We start from the raw sequence: 19,486 nt of genomic DNA on the forward strand, positions 1-19,486 counted from the left end.
GATTATATTCTATTGCATATATATATATATATATATATATATATATATATATATATATATATATATATATATATATATATATATATATATATATAAATATATATATATATATATATATATATATATACAGGAACAAAGTTTTCCTGGACGCCGGTAGAATATACACAAAAATTGTTTCGACCACGGTAAAAAAAGAGAACAGATTTAATAACGTTTCGGCCGAGTATCTGACGAAGGCCGGTCCCTCGGCCGAAACGTTATTAAATCTGTTCTCTTTTTTACCGTGGTCGAAACAATTTTGGTGTATATATATATATATATATATATATATATATATATATATATATATATATATATATATATATATATATATATATATATATATATATATATATATATATACAACCTTACACGCATTATCACGGAGTGTGCAGTAGAAGTCGGGGGCAACTGGTAAACTTTCACAGGAGACGAAATATCTAATCAGGAAACGGCAAACCATGACAATCTCTACCGCAGCTGACAGAATAGAACTAGCGGAGCTCTCGAAGTTAATCAATAAGCGCAAGACAGCTGACGTACGGAAGTATAATATGGAGAGAATCGAATACGCTGTAAAGAACGAAGGTAGCCTGAAAGCAGTGAAGAGGCGTCTTGGCGCGGGGAAAAATCAGATGTATGCACTTAAAGATAAGCAAGGCAATGTCATCACAAATAGGGATAAAATAGTCACAGTGGCCGAGGAGTTCTACAGGGACCTGTACAGTAGCCGGGACATCCAGAATAATGCCGAACGAGACAGTAGTTCAGAGGAGATAGACATCCCACCAGTAACGACCGAAGAAGTAAGGAAGGCTTTGAAAGAAATGAAAGGGGGCAAAGCACCTGGTGAGGATCAGATAACAGCAGACCTCTTGAAGGATGGCGGAGAAATTGTACTTGGAAAACTGGCAAACCTGTATACGCAATGCCTAATGACCGCAATGGTACTGGAATCTTGGAAGAACGCGAACATCATCCTAATCCATAAGAAAGGCGACATGAAGGACTTGAAAAATTAGAGGCCGATCAGCTTACTGTCAGTCGTCTACAAGGTATTTACTAAGGTAATCGCTAACCGAATTTCTGCGACCTTAGATTTCAGTCAACCTAAAGAACAAGCAGGGTTCCGTAAAGGTTATTCAACAATGGACCATATTCACACGATCAATCAGGTGATAGAGAAGTGCGATGAGTATACTGAACCCCTATATATAGCCTTCATAGATTATGAGAAAGCATTTGATTCGGTCGAAACCCTAGCAGTCATTCAGGCATTACGGAACCAGGGGGTAGATGAGCATTATGTAAGAATACTAGAGGATATCTACAATGGGTCTACAGCTACCATCATCCTCCATAGGGAGAGCAGTAAAATACCTATAAGGAAGGGTGTCAGACAAGGAGACACAATCTCTCCAATGTTATTCACAGCATGTTTACAAGAAGTATTCAGAACATTGGATTGGGAACAGGTGGGAGTAAGGGTTAATGGAGAATACCTCAGTAACCTCAGATTTGCTGATGACGTTGCCTTGCTAAGTAACTCGGGCGACGAATTGCAAAGCATGCTTTCCGCACTGGGCGAACAGAGTAGAACCGTGGGCCTGAAAATTAATATGCAGAAAACTAAAGTAATGATGAATAACCTAGGGACAGCACAGCGGTTTCAGATAGGTGGCGAGGCAGTGGAAGTGGTAAGCGAATATATCTACTTACGCCAAGTTGTGACCCCAGATCCAAACCATGAGGCAGAGATAATTAGAAGGATCAGAATGGGGTGGGGTGCATATGGCAGACATTCTCAGATAATGAATAGCACACTACCATTGTCGCTGAAGAAGAAAGTGCATCTTACCAGTACTCACCTACGGGGCAGAAACTTAGAGGCTCACTAAGAGGGTTCAAATTAAATTGAGAATGACTCAGCGGGCAATGGAGCTGAAAATGATAGGTGTAACATTAAGGGACAAGAAGAGAGCGGAGTGGGTCAGGGAGCAAACTGGTGTTAAAGACATATTAGTAGAAATTAAGAAGAAGAAATGGACGTGGGCAGGGCATGTAATGCGAAGGCAAGATAACCGCTGGTCATTAAAGATAACAGAGTGGATCCCTAGAGAAGGCAAGCGTTGCAGGGGGGGGGCAGAAAGTTAGATGGGCAGATGAGATCAAGAAGTTTGCGGGGATAAATTGGTCACAGTTGGCACAGGACCGAGGTAATTGGAGAATAATGGGGGAGGCCTTTGCCCTGCAGTGGGCGTAGATAGGCTGGTGATGATGATGATGATGATGATGATGATGATGATGATGATATATACCATTTTACATTTACAACATTCGTAAATTCCTTCAGGGAAATGTGGATTATTGGTTTCACGAACTGGCGAAACAAAAGTGGAAAAATAACAACACGTGTGGGCTACGGACCTAATGGCAATGAGCATATCGTGTCGTTCGATGGAGATTGGACCCAACACCGTGGCTGCTTAACCCCGGTAAGTGAATACCGTTTGCTTTTCGCGTAATTTTTTCAATGCGGATGCATTAATGAGTAAAGTGTAAAATAAACATTCAAGAGTGATCAGACGGTTTTTGAATAAGGGTCCTCACAAGAGCACAGTGTACCTCTGAACGTTACATGCGGTAGAAGAAAAGTTATTGTCAATCGTGATTTCTTTTGTCATGGAACATACCCCTCTGGCGTTGACAAGGATCAGGATCTTCGAGCAGCAAATGTGCCCGCTGCAAAAAATTCACAAAATTATGAATTGGAAAACTAGAAGTTCTCCTGAATACTGCCGCGAACCATGTATTCGTTTGATTATTTATTGTTTGTTTTTACTGCCGGGCCACGCCCGGCGGTGTTATCTGCGTTCCAAACGAAGCGCGTCTTACATTCTTTACTTTTATACCGCACGGGCTATCACATTCAGATAAGCAGACTGTTTCGCCCTAACGCCACTAGCCCACAATAATCTTCGGTGATCTACAATGTTCTGGATGTGAATCGACGTTTCCAGAAACACTTGCGCCGAAAGATAAAAGCCTGCAGAGCAGACACCCGCGGCATTCATTCGACGACACTCGCCTGTGCTAGTCACTTTGTTGACCGCTGCTTCGCCGCCTCTGTATTCTTTTGAGTTGTTAGGGTAGCACAAGTTCGCACCAATAAACTTGTTTCTCCTTCAAGACAACTGCGTCGTCCTTGATTCGTGACATCTGGTAGAGGTGCGGGGTACTAAGCCTTTATGCTCTCTACGACATCTGGAAGCCGCCAAGCCAGTCCAACCAGAGAAAGCCGCCGACTGCAAGGATTGCTACCCGAGTTCGGCCTTCTGCCAGAAGGGCCCAAGAGAAGGAACGCTGCAATCAACACCATGGTGCAAGAAACAACGTCACCAATCATCCTGCAGCAGCCCCGAGAACCGCCATCGTTCCGCGGGTCCCCCGGAGAAGACCCTGAGGACTGGTTGGAGAAAGTGGAGCGCGTCCGCATCTTTAACAGGTGGGATGACGAAGAAACTTTCCGCCACGTTTTCTTCTATTTAGAAGATACGGCCCGAACGTGGTTTGAGAACCATGAAAGCTCCCTAACCAACTGGACTCTCTTTAAGTGCGAGTTCCTCGAAACATTCGCTACCGTTGTGCAGAAAGAACGAGCCGCCCTTTTGTTTGAAACGTGCACGCAACACCCCAACGAAGGGGTCGTGATCTTAGTTGAGGAGATGAAGCAGCTATTTCGCCGCGCGGACCCCGAAATGACGGAAGAAAAGAAGTTGCGCTTCTTAATGCGCGGTGTGAAGGAGGAACTGTTTGCTGGACTTGTCCGAAATCGGCTAAAGACAGTCGCCGAATTCGTGACCGAAGCCAGCACCATTGAGAAAGCCCTCGAAATGCGTGCTAACCAGTACGACCGGAACTATGTTGGCATGGCCAATGCGAATTGCGTCGACAACGTGCACATTCCTGAAGATAGCCTACGGGAGACTATCCGAGAAATAGTGAGGAAGGAGCTGCGGAAACTGCTCCCAACGCCGTCGCAACCACAAGTCGCTTTTCTTACCGACGTCCTTAGAGAAGAAGTGCAGCAAGCGCTGGGAACTTCAACGACGCCAGTAGCACCTCGCGAGCCGCAAACCATGACCTACGCGGCTGCTGTCCATCGCCCTCGCCCACCTGCACCCTGTCGTCACGAGGCTCCGTACCGTCGTCCCCTCTCGCCAGCGCGACCACCTGCAGCGCAACCCCCCGCCCCAAGGAAGACCGACGTGTGGCGAACGTCCGACAATCGTCCGCTGTGCTACCACTGCGGAGAGGCCGACCACATCTACCGTCGCTGCCCCAACAGGAGGCTCGGTTTGCGAGGGTTCTCCGTCGACGAACCCCGCCCCCGAACTGGCAAGCGCCCATCGGAGATCGAAGAGTACCTGTCCAACACCAGCCGTCGACCAGCCCGTTTCAGCCGTTCGCCGTCGCCCTACCCATACGAGTCGCCGAACCGCCGTAGCAATGCTGAGTTCTCACGTGGAAGGTCCCCCAGCCCACGCTGGGGAAACTAAAGGAAGCAACTTCTGGAGGTGAAGTTGCTCTACGGCGAAAAACTGGAAACCCTCCAACGACGCAAGGACGCGCCGAAGACACCCTTTCACGACATGCCCTCATCCCGACGACCCGACCTAACCCTGACGAGACTCCCGAACACGACAGCTACACTGCGCGACTCGTACCCGACATGACCGAGACTGCCGCTGAGAAGACAACAACGACGCACAGTGCCCGACCGTGAACACGCACAAGCCGAGACGCGACGCCCCGACGCACCCGGAACTCGAGGAAGGCGGCGTCCGACGTCGAGTTGTCCATCGACGGCTTTGACGTAGTCGCCCTCATCGACACAGGAGCCGACTACTCGATAATGAGCGTGTCATTCGCGTCTAAGCAAAGAAAGTTACGACAAGATGGGACGATCCACATATACGCACAGCAGGAGGACACCTCGTGACGCCAAGTGGAACGTGCACATCGCGCGTCACCATAGACGGCACGACGTACCCATCGGCGTTCGTGATTTTGCCTAACTGCTCTCGCGACGTAATTCTCGGAATGGACTTTCTAACAGACAACACCGCAATAATCGATCTGCAGGCGAAGTCGATAACTTTTTCCTCCGATCACTCCATGACGCCGGAATCGAACCCCGCACACCGTGCAGCTGTAAGGATCGCCGATGACTACGTCACCCTGCCACCCCGCGCAAGCTTGATGGTCACCGTCTACTGTGAAAGTGCTGCTCCCGACGTCGATGCCATCGTGGAGAGTGATTAAAGGTTGCTTCTCGATCGCGGTGTGTCTGTCGCAAGAGGCATTGCGCGGTTTAAGCAGCGCAAATCCAACGTTTTGGTGACCGATTTCACTGAGGAGTACCAGCATTTAAACAAGGGCGCTTCAATTGCGTTCCTCGAAGAAGCGCAACAAGCAAGTGACGTGACCGCAGTAGCCGACTTTGAACACGCACCCGACGATACTTTCAAGCTTCCGCATCCCTTCGACGTGAATCCGGCGCTACCGCAAAAAGAAAAGAACAAGTTATTGGCTTTGCTGCGTCGCTACAGCGGGTGTTTTTCGTCGAACTCCAAGTTACGCCAGACACCTCTGACGAAGCGCCGGATAATAACCGAGGATGGACCCCGACCTACCCGACAGTCACCATACCGCGTCTCTTCACACGAGCGCGAAGCCATCCGGACTCAAGTCGATGAAATGCTCAACGACGACATTATATAGCCATGGAAAAGTCCGTGGGCGGCGCCGGTCGTACTCGTGAAGAATAAAGACGGCACACTGAGGTACTGCGTTGACTACCGGTGATTGAACAAGATCACCAAAAAGGACGTGTACCCCCTGCCACGAATCGACGACGCCCTCGACCACCTCTGCCACGCGAAGTACTTCTCATCGATGGATCTGAAGACAGGCTACTGGCAAATTGAAGTGGACGAGAGAGATCGAGAGAAGACTGCATTCATAACCCCGCACGGCCTATACGAGTTCAAGGTGATGCATTTTGGGCTATGCACGGCACCAGCAACGTTCCAAAGAGTCATGGATACTGTTCTAGCTGGCCTGAAGTGGCACACCTGCCTCGTATACCTCGGCGACGTTGTGATATTCTCCCGGACTTTCGACGAACACCTTGCAAGGTTGCAGCCTGTACTCGAGGCCATCCGTACGTCGGGGTTAACGCGGAAGCCTGAAAAGGGCCGCTTCGCGTACAAGAAACTCAAGTTTTTGGGCCATGTCGTTAACGCCGCGGGAGTCCGGCGAGATCCGACGAAAACGTCCGCCATAGCAAACTTCCCAAGACCGAAAGATAAGAAGGGCGTGCGGAGATTTCTCGGACTATGCGCCTACTACAGGCGCTTTTTCGCAAACTTCACCCGCATTTCAGAGCCACTCACCCGCTTGACGAAAGATAGCACCCCTTTCAGCTGGGAAAATGCCCAAGAAACAGCCTTCTGCGAGCTACAACAATGCCTGCAAAGCCCGCCTGTGCTCGCGCATTTCGACGAGAATGCCGAAACGGAAATGCACACGGACGCCAGTGATATAGGCGTGGGTGCCGTCCTCGTGCAAAAGCAAAGCGGGTGCGAGAAAGTAATCGCCTATGCCAGCCGTAGGTCTGTCCAAGGAAGAAAGAAACTACTCAGGCTCTGAGAAAGAGTGCCTCGCTATTATATGGGCCATTTCAAAATTTCGCCCATACGTGTATGGAAGACCATTCACGGTTGTAACAGACCACCATGCGCTGTGTTGGCTCGCCAATTTGAAGACCCCTCTGGCCGTCTTGGTAGATGGAGCTTGCGCCTGCAAGAATTCGACGTTACAGTAGTCTATAAATCCGGGAGGAAACACTCCGACGCCGACTGCCTGTCCCGTGCCTTCGTCCACCCACCACCACAAGACTCCGATGAAGACATCGCATTCTTCGGAGTCGTGACTGAGAGCGACCTGGCCGCCCAGCAGCGTGCCGACCCCGATCTACGCGTCATGATCGACTACCTCCAAGGATGCAACATCGCCGTGCCCAGGGCCTTCAAACGCAACTTACCTGCATTCAGCCTGAAAAACTCCGTCATCGTGAAGAAGAATTTCAGCCCCGGAACGAGAGCAAATTATCTTCTTGTGATCCCGGCAGATCTTCGTGACGAAATTTTGGAAGCGTGCCACGATGACCCGTCTTCCGGACATCTCGGCCACGAAGCAAGATATAAAGATCTCGGCACAGCTCGCACAATTGGGAAAATCAACGCGAAGTACTACTGGCCCCGCCTTGCATTCGACGCTATCCACTACGTCCGGAGCTTCCGTGACTGCCAGCGACGAAAACCGCCACCGACGAGACCCGCCGGACTTCTGCAACCGATCGGCGTCCCATCTAGGCCCTTCCAACAGATTGGAATGGACCTTCTGGGCCCGTTCCCTACATCATGACCCGAGAACAAGTGGATTGTTGTAGCGACAGACTACATGACGCCCTACGCAGAGACCGCCGCACTTCCGATGGGGACTGCACAAGAAGTCGCAAAGTTCTTCATAAGCCAAGTTGTGCTGCGACATGGAGCCCCGGAAGTCCTAATCACGGACCGCGGAAGGGCCTTTACTGCGGAGCTGATGCAAGAGATATTACGCTACAGCAACACGGACCACCGAAGAACGACGGCGTACCACCCCCAAACGAACGGACTAACGGAACGCCTGAACAAGACAATCGCGGATATGGTGTCGATCAATGTACGTCGACGTTGAACATAAGACTTGGGACAAAATGTACCGTACGTCACCTTTTCGTACAACACGGCTATCCAGGAAACTACGCAGATGACGCCGTTCGAGCTTGTCTACAGACGACGGCCGACTACGATGCTCGACGCCATGCTTCCGCACGTAGAAGACGACGACATCAACGCCAACGTCCAAGGCTACTTTCAGCGTGCGGAGGAGGCCCGCCAGCTGGCTCGAGTTCGTACAACGGACCAGCAGCTGGTGGATTCCGGGAGGTACAACCTCCGACGCCGAGAAGCCGAGTACCACCCTGGGGATCGTGTGTGGGTTTGGACTCCCATCCGTCGACGCGGACTAAGTGAGAAGCTTCTGCGACGGTATTTCGGACCGTACCAGATTCTACGACGTGTCGGCCAACTTACCTACGAGGTGATCCCCGATGGTGATTCCGGAACATCACGACGACGCACGCAGCCCGAAGTCGTCCACGTAGTTCGCTTGAAACCTTACTATGCAGGATGACGAACTTTTTTTGTTGTTCGTTCGGACTGTGTTTTATTTAAGTATCGGGTCGATGCACTTTTAGAGGGGGGGTGATGCCGCGAACCATGTATGGATTTGATTATTTATTGTTTATTTTTACTACCGGGCCACGCCCGGCTGTGTTATCTGCGTTCCAAACGAAGCTCGTCTTACATTCTTTACTTTTATGCCGCACGGGCTATCACATTCAGATAAGCAGACTGTTTCGCCCTAACGCCACTAGCCCAGAATAATCTTCTGTGATCTACAATGTTCTGGATGTGAATCGACGTTTCCAGAAACACTTGCTTCGAAAGATAAAAGCCTACAGAGCAGACACCCGCGGCATTCATTCGACGACACTCGCCTGTGCTAGTCACTTTGTTGACCGCTGCTTCGCCGCCTCTGTATTCTTTTGAGTTGTTAGGGGAGCACAAGTTCGCTCCAATAAACTTGTTTCTCCTTCAAGACAACTGCGTCGTCCTTTATTCGTCACAATACTTCGTCCCGCGTGGCGCCTGATCGTAAGGCTGCTTGTATACAAGAAAGAAAGCGTGTCGAAGCGATTTACCACGAAACACAAAAGAACTAAAGCGACGAAAGAAACGGAAATACGGTTTAACGGCAAAAGAGTTGTTAATAAATGTCGCCATGGTTTCACCTTTAAAGTATCACCATGCGGTTACCCACTGACCACCCCTCGCACCAGGAAACAGGGTGTGGATAAAAGGCTGCAAAACGCCGGCAGCGGTGTTGAGTTCAGCCCTGAGGACCTTGCGTGCGCTCTCATCCAGCGGTCGTGCCTGAGGCCTCGGTCTAATCGGGTGCAGACCGATGACGGTGTGGAGCTAGAGAGAAACAGACGGGCATTGGTTAGGTACAGCGAGCGAACCAGCGGGCATGACCCTTCTTATGTCTTGCCTACCACTCCCAACGCTAAAGGGAAATCCGAAAAAGGCAACGCCTCGTCAGAGCCTTCTACGTTGAATCTAACGCCGGCCATTCCATTGAATAAACAGAGGCCGGGTGGTTATGTGACGCATTACGGTCGCGAAATAAGACCGCCACAACGATATGGGTGTCGTTGATACCTGACTTGTTTGTGTTGGGATTTTATCGATTACTTTTGTGTTGTGTTGAAGTCCATTTTAAAAAAATGCGCCAAACCACCCCGTGAATGTGGTTGGAAAGCAAAGCTGTAAACGGCACCCATAACGATTACCCATGCGACGTCACTTAAATTCACTCACATCGCTCTACAAATAGAAAAACCAAAGAGAAGTTATATGCACTTAACCACACCATTTATTACTTCAAAGAAATATTCTTGTTAATGTTAAATCAATGAATGAGGCATGAACGGTGTTTGGTTGAGTTGTATTGGTGTAGCACAAAAGTGGAAACTTTTTATAAAATTAAAGTAAGCTCCAACCCGGTGTTAGACGATCTGTCTTTTCCGTCTCGGCGCCGCGGACGGAGGCGACGAGATTTGCGGCAGAGAAGTAAGGGGAGGAGGAAGAAATACTTCTGTTCAGATTTCTGAACGGCCCAGAGTGCAGCCCTGGGGAGTGATTTCTTCTTCTGTAGGGCCCATATGCAGTCCGCGCGGCCTGTGTTCTGTCCACCCGCTGAAGCTGGGTAGGTAGACAGGGCCTGGACAGCAGCATCTCCCATTGCTCTTGTTGGGTAGTTGACGGAAAGAGAGGAGGGCGCTCAGGGCTAAAGACGCACACCCCGATTAGGGGGCGGAGTGTTCCTACTTCTGAGCAAAATTGACATTCAGCGTCATGGCGATTCGGATACATTAAGTGAAGACGCGTGGGCTGGGAAAAGGAGCCCGGATTGTATCAGCCGTAGGGTAGTTTGTTGTTCTCTGGAAAGGTCAGGGTAAGGCGAAGGTACGGTCTTGCTCATAAGGCGATAATGCTGGGTTATCTCCCTGAATGTGACAAGCGGGTGACTGTCCTCGTGCAGCTCCATAGCACGGGAAGTAAAAGCGCAGGCTTGTTGGGTGGGCGTATTTGTTGCCCTCCATTGAAGCATAAGGGGGCGTCCAGATGAGTTGAATGGAGCCGTTTGGGGAGTGGTTTTTTAGCACGTGCAGTGCAGGTAAGGACACCCAACCCTACTGGCAATTCCAGTAGGCTTGCTGGGAATCGATGACTACCCTCCGAACCCCTGGTTGAGTGAGAGCCAAGGTGATGGCTGCCTCTTCTGCTGCCGTCATTTCTTGGGTCCTAAGCGAGGTACACGCAAGGAGGTTGGTTCTGGAGGTAGCCACGTTGATGGCGTATTGCTGCCCTCGATGTTTGGAGGCGTCTGTGTAGATAACCGCATGATCCCCACCGACGGTGGTGTTTAGCGCTTGAGCCCGTGCTTTTCGGTGACCCTCGTCATGTGAGGGGTTCATATTTCTAAGCAAAGGGATTATCTTTAGTTTTAGTCGTCACGAGTCTGGGAGTACGTCAAGCGGAGTGACATTCTGGGCTGCCCAGCCAATCTGGTGAAGCATGCAGTTACCCATCGCAGTTCTGAGTCGGACCTTCTGGTTAGAAAGATGGTCTTCTATCAGCTCTTCCACCGTGTTGTGGAGCCCCGTTCTAAGCAGCATCTGTGTGCACGCACTCATGAGAACACCAATGGCCTGCTCGACCGCCTTTCTAATCATTATATAAAGCATCTCTATGTCTTCCTTGTCGAGAAGAAGACCGGGGGTTGACGTAAGTAACTCTCGAGAAGACAAAAGCTTCAATTAATCGAAAGGTATCGGATTCCTTCAGGCCTCGCTTCTTGGTGGAAACTCACCTGATCATGTGTATGATTCGATTATTCCTGTTTTTGAGGCGCTGCAAGGAGACGTCACTCTTGGTGTTAGCCTCGAGATGTAGGGCCAGGACCTTGATGCTGGGGCTTGCAGTGATGACCTGGCCATCAAGGAGTATTTAAATGTATTCCTTGGTTTGGCGTGAGGGCGGACGACAAGGAGCTGTGATTGTTTGCGTGAACACTGGAGGCCACAGGCTTTAGCACATTGGCGTTCTAGAAGTGCGATGCCATGCATTGGTGTGAGCTTCCTTTAATTTTTGTAACTCTCTGCACATGAGCAAGGTGCACACAGGGCCGCTAGACGGGCGTGAGTGGTCGCGTGACGCTTTCACGTGGCATTCAGCGAGAACGCAGGGGGTAAACCCGTAGATGTGCTTGGTGAGTACACCACCTTTCTTCCCAGTCTTCGCGTGGGCTCGTAGCTAAATCGGTAAGACAACGTGATCGCGCTTTGTTAGTCTATTTGTTCCAGGTTCGATTCCCGGCGGTGCCAGAAAATTCTTTTATTTGTTCGCTGGAGTTTTCTCGTACACCAACGGTCGCGAAAGAATCCTTGGGGGGTAGAGGTAAAAAGCTTTGCTTTAAAAGATTCGACGACTGCTTCTACGTCAGTGCTCATCTTTCCTAACGCCTCTCCCTGGCCTTCCGCAGCACAGTAGAGTTTATTTGCCCCGTGCGGTTGCAAACCGTGCATCGGCGCGTTCGCGAAAGGAAAGAAAGGGAGTTGCTGCCCGTACTGATAGCCGTTCCTCCCGATGTCGAGCACAACACCCTCCCTCGAGAGGAAATCTCTGCCCAGTATGACCGGAACAGACAAACCAGGCAAGCAAACAAAACGCTGTCTGCGCTTTCTGCCATCAAAACCGAGCGTGAGTCTCACAGCTCCCTCTGCTTTTGCCGAACCCGCTGCTAAGCTCAAGGGTGTCTCGGCGGGCCTAACCAGGACTCTCCTTCTCCGGCAGGCCTCAAACCTTTCGTCTCCTATTAGAGACACCGTCGAGCCTGTGTCGACGAGTGCAAACAGTTCGCGACCGACCAATTGCACTCGCATGAACGGCGCAGACGAAGAGGGGTCTCCATGCACTCTGCATGCGGAGGGGGCCAGTTGCCCGTCGGCGCCAGCGCCAGGGTTCTCTGGGGGCTTCCTCGCACCCCCTGTGCTTGCCCCCCCCCCCTTCTCGCTTCCCGCCGGCGACGACAAGCTACCGCCCTTCACCGCAAACGTGTTCAACAACAACAACCGCCGCCGGCGATCCGAGTTTCCCTGCGTGCTACACATTTTCTCGGCGCATTGACGGGAGAAAAGGCCAGGCTTGTGACAAAACCAGCACAAACGGGTCGTTTCGTCCTGCCTCCCTCTTCCGTCGCCTGCGTTACTTCCGACCGCGGAGTTGTCGTCTCCCCCTCCCGACCAGGCGCAACCCGGTTCGAGCGATTCCTCGGGTCTCGGCGGCAATCTGTAGCGAAGCTCGGCGAGTAAGTCCGCCTGAACTACGCGCGCTTCTTGTGCGAGGGCCTCCAAGTTGCGAAAACTCCGGCCCCGCAGGTACGGTCTGAAACGCGGTTGGCATTGCGTGCACACGCGCGCTACCTTGACCGCGTCGGCTGCCTCGGGGTCTGCCCGTTCGTACAGCTCCTGCATAACCCGCACGTACTCGAGGAGACGCTCCTCAGGGTGCTGCGTGCGAAGGGCAAGCTCGTCCCTCATACGGTGTTCGTAATCGGGTGGCAGGAATTCAGCGCGGAAGCGGTCCTAATGAAAGGTGTTGTGCCACCAAATTTTAACTCTGTAAAAAGCCTGCTGTAGGCTTCCTCTGCATGCAACGACCCTCAACACGAAGTGCTGGGTACAGCAAGCGCTTAATATACATTTTAATTCGCTTCTAAAAATTACCTAAATGCTCTTCTGGAAATCGGGACCCATCGCTAGCGCCACTAACTATGACGTCAGTGAATTGCCAGCCTAACAAAGTGTGTGACGTCATACAACGTTAGCGACTCGAGCGACGTCAAACGTCAACCTGAACACCAGTTACCACAGTTTGTTTGGTCGCTTGGTCGTATCAGACACACTATGCCGACACGACGGCGACGACGACGCGACGCCGACGAGCGCCAAACCATCGGCCAACTGCCGAATTGCCAGACCGCGTTGTCACACTACGCCGACGGCGACACAAACACGTCGGCCGATGGAAAGTCGCCGTAGCGTGACTGACTCGCCGACCGAAGGCGCCAACGAAACCGGCCTCCTGACTGGTCGCCCGGCGCGTCGTCGGGAATCGACCGAGAAGCGAAAACTGCGCCCCGACAACATTCGTGCCGCAATGAACGCGGCTCTATTTTGTTAGTTTCTGGAGTGTAATAAACTCAGTATGTTCCATGAAGCCCATAAAACTCAACACTAGCGCTAATGCGATCCGTCTTTTGGCGTTCGACGCTTCGGCCGTGCTCTTCGGCGACGCCGCTACCCCGGAATGCGTGTTCGATCGGCTCGCCTGTAGAAAATATAAGGTCAGTTTCGTGCAGAAGAAGAGTTACGTAGGGTATTTGGGTAATAAGAGATCAGTATCGGCAAAGGCTTTTATCGTAAAACGTAAAACCAAGGTACGGCAAGCACTATCCCTTCAGTGCAAAATCCCAGTCGCAGCCGGGCACACTTTTTGCGAGCGCTTTCGCAAAAGAGCAGAGTTGCTGCCGATAAGCTGTTGCAGGGGCTTCGCGGAACCTTGCTGCGCAAGCGTTATTTAAGAAATTTGAGCTTACAAGTCAGGAATTCTGTAAACTAGCTAGTAAACACCGACGTACGACTCCAAGGATGGGCCTCCATCTAGTACACCGGCTATATCGCATGTGGGAACAGTTTGTTCGGTGGCTCAGTGGTCTCGCGCGTTGCGCACGCCCGGTCAACGTTGCGGGTTCGAATCACGACAGGGGCAGCTTTTTTCTTTAGCGTTCTTTTTTAGCATTTTCATGGTTTGCATATCTATGGTTTTCATTTGTCTGCATCCGAGGATGCCGACAAAGAATCCGTGTCGGAGCTGTCGCGGCTTGACGTGACGAGTCGGCGTGTTTACTTCCGTGTTGAAGCACGTATGTGGGGGAGCAGACGCCGCAGTAAAGTCGCAACGTACCGCAGCGCCGCATGGTAGACACACGTGGCAGAACTTTCTCGCAACACTGTGACGTCACTGCTTGAATCGGCGCCCAGAAACGGAAACCGAATCCTGCTCACATGAATCGTGCGATAATAAATTTTTTACTCAGAATATGTGCATGTGAGAGCATGTATCATGCTTTCTAACGAAATATAAAACGTTTGCAACAAAGAATGCACAAGCAACAAATTTGGTGGCACAACACCTTTAAAATCTGCCATCGACTCGAAGGCCGGTTGGCAGCGCCTCCAAGGCGCAGCGCTTCCTACTAGTGCCACGGGCAGGCCTTGCCTCAGCACGTCATCACCCGATGCGCCTACCGCAGTCTGGTACGAATCCAGTTGCTGGAGGTATTCGTAAACGGATTTCACGTCTCCGTAGCCGGAATAGGAGGGAACCTCGATATTCAAACGTGGCTTCGATACTGGCACTACATGACTCGCGGTGGGAGCCGCTGGCGTCGAAACGAGCGTTCGGGTCATCTCCGCGAACATCCCGGTCATCTGCCTCATCATTGAGGCGAGATCTGCGGGCTGCAACTGATCAGCAGCCTCCTGCGCAGCGGCCACCGAGTCTCCCCCCGAGCCCTGCGGCTCCTCCTTCTCTCCCGTCTCTCTCCGTGTGGTAGGAGCCATTGCCAGCGAACTACCCAACAAAAAGCTGGCTCAACCACGCCAAACTGTAGACGCGAAGATACAGAGCAAGCCACGCTAACTACATACGCAACGCGACAAACACACCCCCCACACAAATCTACAATAGAAGCAAAATAAGAACGTCAAGACAATACATAGGACCAATGGGGCTGAACTACAGGCACATTAAAATACAAAAAAAACAATAGTAGGGACACGTCAAAATACACAAGCGGCTAATATCCCTACAAACGCTAAATACACTCGCAATGTAAGCACTTAAGCCGTCACCACAAAAAAAACAGAAAAAAAGGACGCAAGAAAAACTTCAGCCATCTACAGCCATCTTAAAACCTAAGCAAACTAAAACACTGGCCTCAAAACTAATTTACAAACATGCATCTATACGGCTCAAAGCCCTGGTCTCTCACTGCCAAAATGGCGCTTCCTTCCCGGAACAATGGAATGCCGTCCCAAACCGCAGTGGGCCCCTTCCCGGCAGCCGCAGAGAGCAGATGTCCACGGGTGGGCTTGACATCAGCCCCACGTTCGGGCGCCAGATGTGGGCCTGCTCTCTACGGCATGCCAAGGAATGAGGCGCACTGCGGTTGCGTGAAAAAACTCTTTACTTACATCACCTCGCTGACACCAGCACCAAAACACTCTGCGTCCCGAGTCCGAGTCTCGCGCGCCCCGCGCCTCTCTCACTCCACCGCCCGCTCCTACACGTGCACTCGCGCCATCCCTCGGGCGCCGGCGTCTCCAAGTCTTGCGGCCCGGTACCGCACGGCAGGCGAGAAGGGCGAAGGAAGGGGTCTCAAGGCGAGGGGCCCCGAGCAACGCCCTCCAGCCCAGAAGGCATTGCGCCAAGGCGCCCCCCACAAACTGTAACGCATCATGCGCATGCGAAAAGACCTAGTACTCCGAGTATGTATACATACTGGCGCCCAACTCAGCCGAAGGCTTTCGCCTGGTCGACCCAAGTTAAACAACCAGTAACGCCGGCTATCAGAGCTAATGTAACGTTCTCGCGAGCGCAGAAGTTCGCGTACATGTTCTGAACTGGTGTTTATCAAAAACTAAACAAAAACTATCATTTCGAGTCAAGACCCGGTGTAAAAATTACGAAATATCGTTTTGAAAAAATTACGAAGTTCAGTTTACTTTTTGTCTGGCTTAGATATTTTGTTGTAGTGGCCTCTGTCAAACCTTTTACACCCCGCGCCACCACCGATGCCTTTCACAAGTTGCGCGATCGCCTCATAACGGCGCGAGCGCCGTTATCAGCACTTTCACTTCCAAGTCGCTCTGGGCAGGACGCGTTTCCCAAACAAAAATGGCTTATGGGCGTCTATGGAAACATTTATCGTGAGTTATGGCCGTCTATGGGTCCCTATGGTCACCCATAAAATTGCATAAATTAGCCTATAGCCAGCTATTGAAGTTTTTATGCATCCTGCACTAAAGAAAGTAAACCATACAATTTTGTTTAGACGATTATAGGACACCCTAGTGTGTTTAGTCTATAGAGTCACAGCTATTCAGGTTACTGTAGCCAGCTAAAAAAATATGTATTGCTTTAGTTCTACAGAACAGCCGCGACAAAGCTTTTTGGGCTGGCTATAGACCATTGTTTAGCCTTAACTCTACAGACTTGAAACCATTCAGCTGTCTTTTGCCAGCGTTTGGAAAATATTTGTCCTAAAGCTAAAGAGAGACAGCCCCAAAAGATCTTTTTGGCTGGTTATGGGCTGTTTAGCTCTAACGCTACAGACTCAAAACCATTCAACTGTCTCTTGCCAGCTATTGAAAAGAATTCGTCCTAAAGCTAAAGAGAGAAAGCCATAAAAGCTCATTTGGCTGGATATAGGCCGTTGTCTAGCTCTACGTCTACAGACTTAAAACCATTCAGCCAGGCACGTAGTCAAGGGGGGGGGGGGGGGGTCCTCCCCCGAAATTCGTCCAGTCGGCCTTTAACGCCAGAGAATAGAGGCACAAGTACAAGTAGTGGCGTGCGCATTTAAACAAATGAAAAACAAACGATAGTCAAGGAACTCACCAAGAACAGCTACCCAAGAACCTTTATTAGAAAAGCACTTCAATTCCGAAAGCACAGCAACACTCGCCGAGGAATTCAGAGTCCGGCCGCCCCAATCGGTTGGTGCACGAAAGCCCACGATTTTAAAAGTCCCGTGTCAATTGCCCCGCGCCGGAAGCCCCACTCCTTATGCCCCGTTTTGGAAAGCCTCGTACTCATAAGCTCCCAACACATTTGCCCGTGTGCCGATTGCCCCTCGCCGGAAGACCACCTCTTAAGTCCCTTACTCATGATTTAAGCCCGCAGCTGTCTACATTTTTTCTGCTTCGTAATTTTAGCGCTAAAATGCTATATTTTTGAAAGCTCGCTTCCATGTTTTCAATCGATTTGAGTCGTAGTGACTCATGATATCCCGAAGACCCCCGTAGTAGCCCACGGATATTTTTTACACACTCCATAATGCCGTGCCGACCCCTGCTGGTGCGGGCTTCTCTTCCATAAGTGATTGCTTCCATTTTTTGCACCTAAAGAGATACAGGTGGTAGAGAGCTGCAGATGACGTTGGTCTCGGTTAAGAATAACCAATTTATGACCAGTACGCTTTGCAGCAGAACGCCCAAAATCCCAAATAAGCAGTGCTTTCAACAAAATATATGCATGTTGCAGAGAACACTGAAAAGGAGGCATTCCAACTTTCAAAAGGGTCCGGCGGGGTAAAGCAGTTGTCACCACACAGCAATGCACACGAACGCAGAACGCCAAAATCTTACAAGTTCTTCGTAATTACGTTAGAAAGCGACAGGTTCCTTTCCCTAAGAAATAGCGCGCAATGACGCAGCTGTTTCGCATGCGCAGGAAAATGGAAAAAAAAATAATGTTACTTTCGCTCATTTTTCAAATAAAGATACTAATGATGTTAATGCAGGGTACCATGAATTGTTTCTGATATATTTATTGCCTGTGTTCCCTTTCGTACTCGTTTCATTCCTATGTTTTGTATAAGCCCCTCCTGCTTGGGTCAAAGTTTTGACCTGCAGTATCTGTAAATAATAATAATAATAATAATAATAATAATAATAATAATAATAATAATAAGTAAAATGGCAAGCCTGTCGAAGCCAATATAGGCTTGTTTGACTAGTCCTGGCAAGCCGGCGAAGCGAAAAAAAAGAAGGAAATAGAATACATGGAAATACGAAAGTGCGAACACAATATTTACGAAGTCAATAAACTAAACAGAGCATAGAAGAAGATAAGAAAATTATCGCAGAAAAGATATCAGAATCCACATTAGTACACACTTCCATAACTACAAGACGCATATACAATACTTGTATATGTCAAAAATGTCAGGCACATGAATTAACAAAAGGTCAAAAGGGGTTTTTTAAGTTGTTGTTTTGAAGGACTTCTTGTGGTAACTCATTAAATAATTTTGGGACATAAACACTTCTACGTGCCATACCATACAATGTACGGGAGCGGGGGACTGGAAAGCGAGGCTGATTTGTCACAGGCCGGGCAGACTTGACTTCATGCTTAAAATCAGGCAACCAAAAATGTTTAACAACCACTGTTCAAATGACTGTTCAAAGCATCAAATGACGGCAAATTAAAAGTTTTGAATATATCCTGCACATCTGTCAACAGCAATTCATAAGTGATAGACATCAATATATTTTTCAATAGGCTGTTCACGCGAGCTTTCCAACGGGATGAACAAAAATAAAAAATGGTTGTCCCATACCTTAGTACACTATAGGCGAGGGCATGCGCAATACTTTTCTTGACGTGAAAGGGAACGAACGATTTAATGTTGTAAAGCACACAAGCCACATTTCGGAGTTTCCCACAGACATATGCTAAGTGTTCATGCCAAGACAATGTGGAATCAAAAGCAATGCCTAAATATTTAATAGTATCAACATAATTTACACCTTCACACTCACAGGAGGTGCACTGGTGATCATGAATGTAAACAGGAGCTTTAATTACAGTAGTGTTCAGCGGATTACGGAAACAGATTAGTTTAGTTTTACTAGAATTGATTTTAAGGCGATTTTCGGAGAACCAATGCACAGCATTACAATGTCACTTTGAAGCATGCTTATCGCCTTTTCATAATTCACATGTTTGGCAACCAAGACTGTGTCATCTGCGTACTGGTAAACTATGCATTTAGAAATTGACATGGAAAAATCATTGATGTAAATGTTTTAAAAAAAGCAAGGGCGACACAATGGAACCTTGTGGAACACCAGCAAATAGAGATAGTTGTCTACTGAAATGAAAATGATCATCAGTAGCAACAACCTGAGAGCGCTCCGAGAGATACTTAGAAGATAAAAAAAAAAACGGGCCACGGAAACCCAGTAAGTACAGTTTCCTTAGCAATAGATTATGACACACAGAATCGAAAGCTTTAGAAACATCTATAAATAAAGCACAAGCAAATAAGTTACTATCAACAGCACTGAACAGGTCGT

The 19,486-nt window shown here is 49.5% G+C and overlaps 1 protein-coding gene and 1 long non-coding RNA gene across 2 annotated transcripts in view; both read left to right on the plus strand.

Annotated features, from left to right (window-relative positions):
* The first annotated feature begins 2,397 nt into the window (after positions 1–2,397).
* LOC144137744 (uncharacterized) overlaps positions 2,398–19,486 on the plus strand; it is an 82,139-nt gene continuing 65,050 nt past the window's right edge. The window contains exon 1 of the long non-coding RNA XR_013315726.1: positions 2,398–2,534. This is a non-coding gene — a long non-coding RNA (uncharacterized LOC144137744). The remainder of the gene's footprint in view (positions 2,535–19,486) is intronic.
* On the plus strand, positions 3,375–4,598 carry LOC144137743 (uncharacterized). The gene has a single exon (XM_077669682.1). It carries the CDS (start codon positions 3,417–3,419, stop codon positions 4,596–4,598), a length of 1,182 nt encoding a protein of 393 aa, XP_077525808.1. The 5' UTR covers positions 3,375–3,416.

The sequence above is a fragment of the Haemaphysalis longicornis genome, unplaced genomic scaffold, assembly GCF_048455015.1.
Source record: "Haemaphysalis longicornis isolate Haplotype H1 unplaced genomic scaffold, Haemaphysalis longicornis Haplotype H1 scaffold_49, whole genome shotgun sequence".
NCBI lineage: Eukaryota > Metazoa > Arthropoda > Arachnida > Ixodida > Ixodidae > Haemaphysalis > Haemaphysalis longicornis.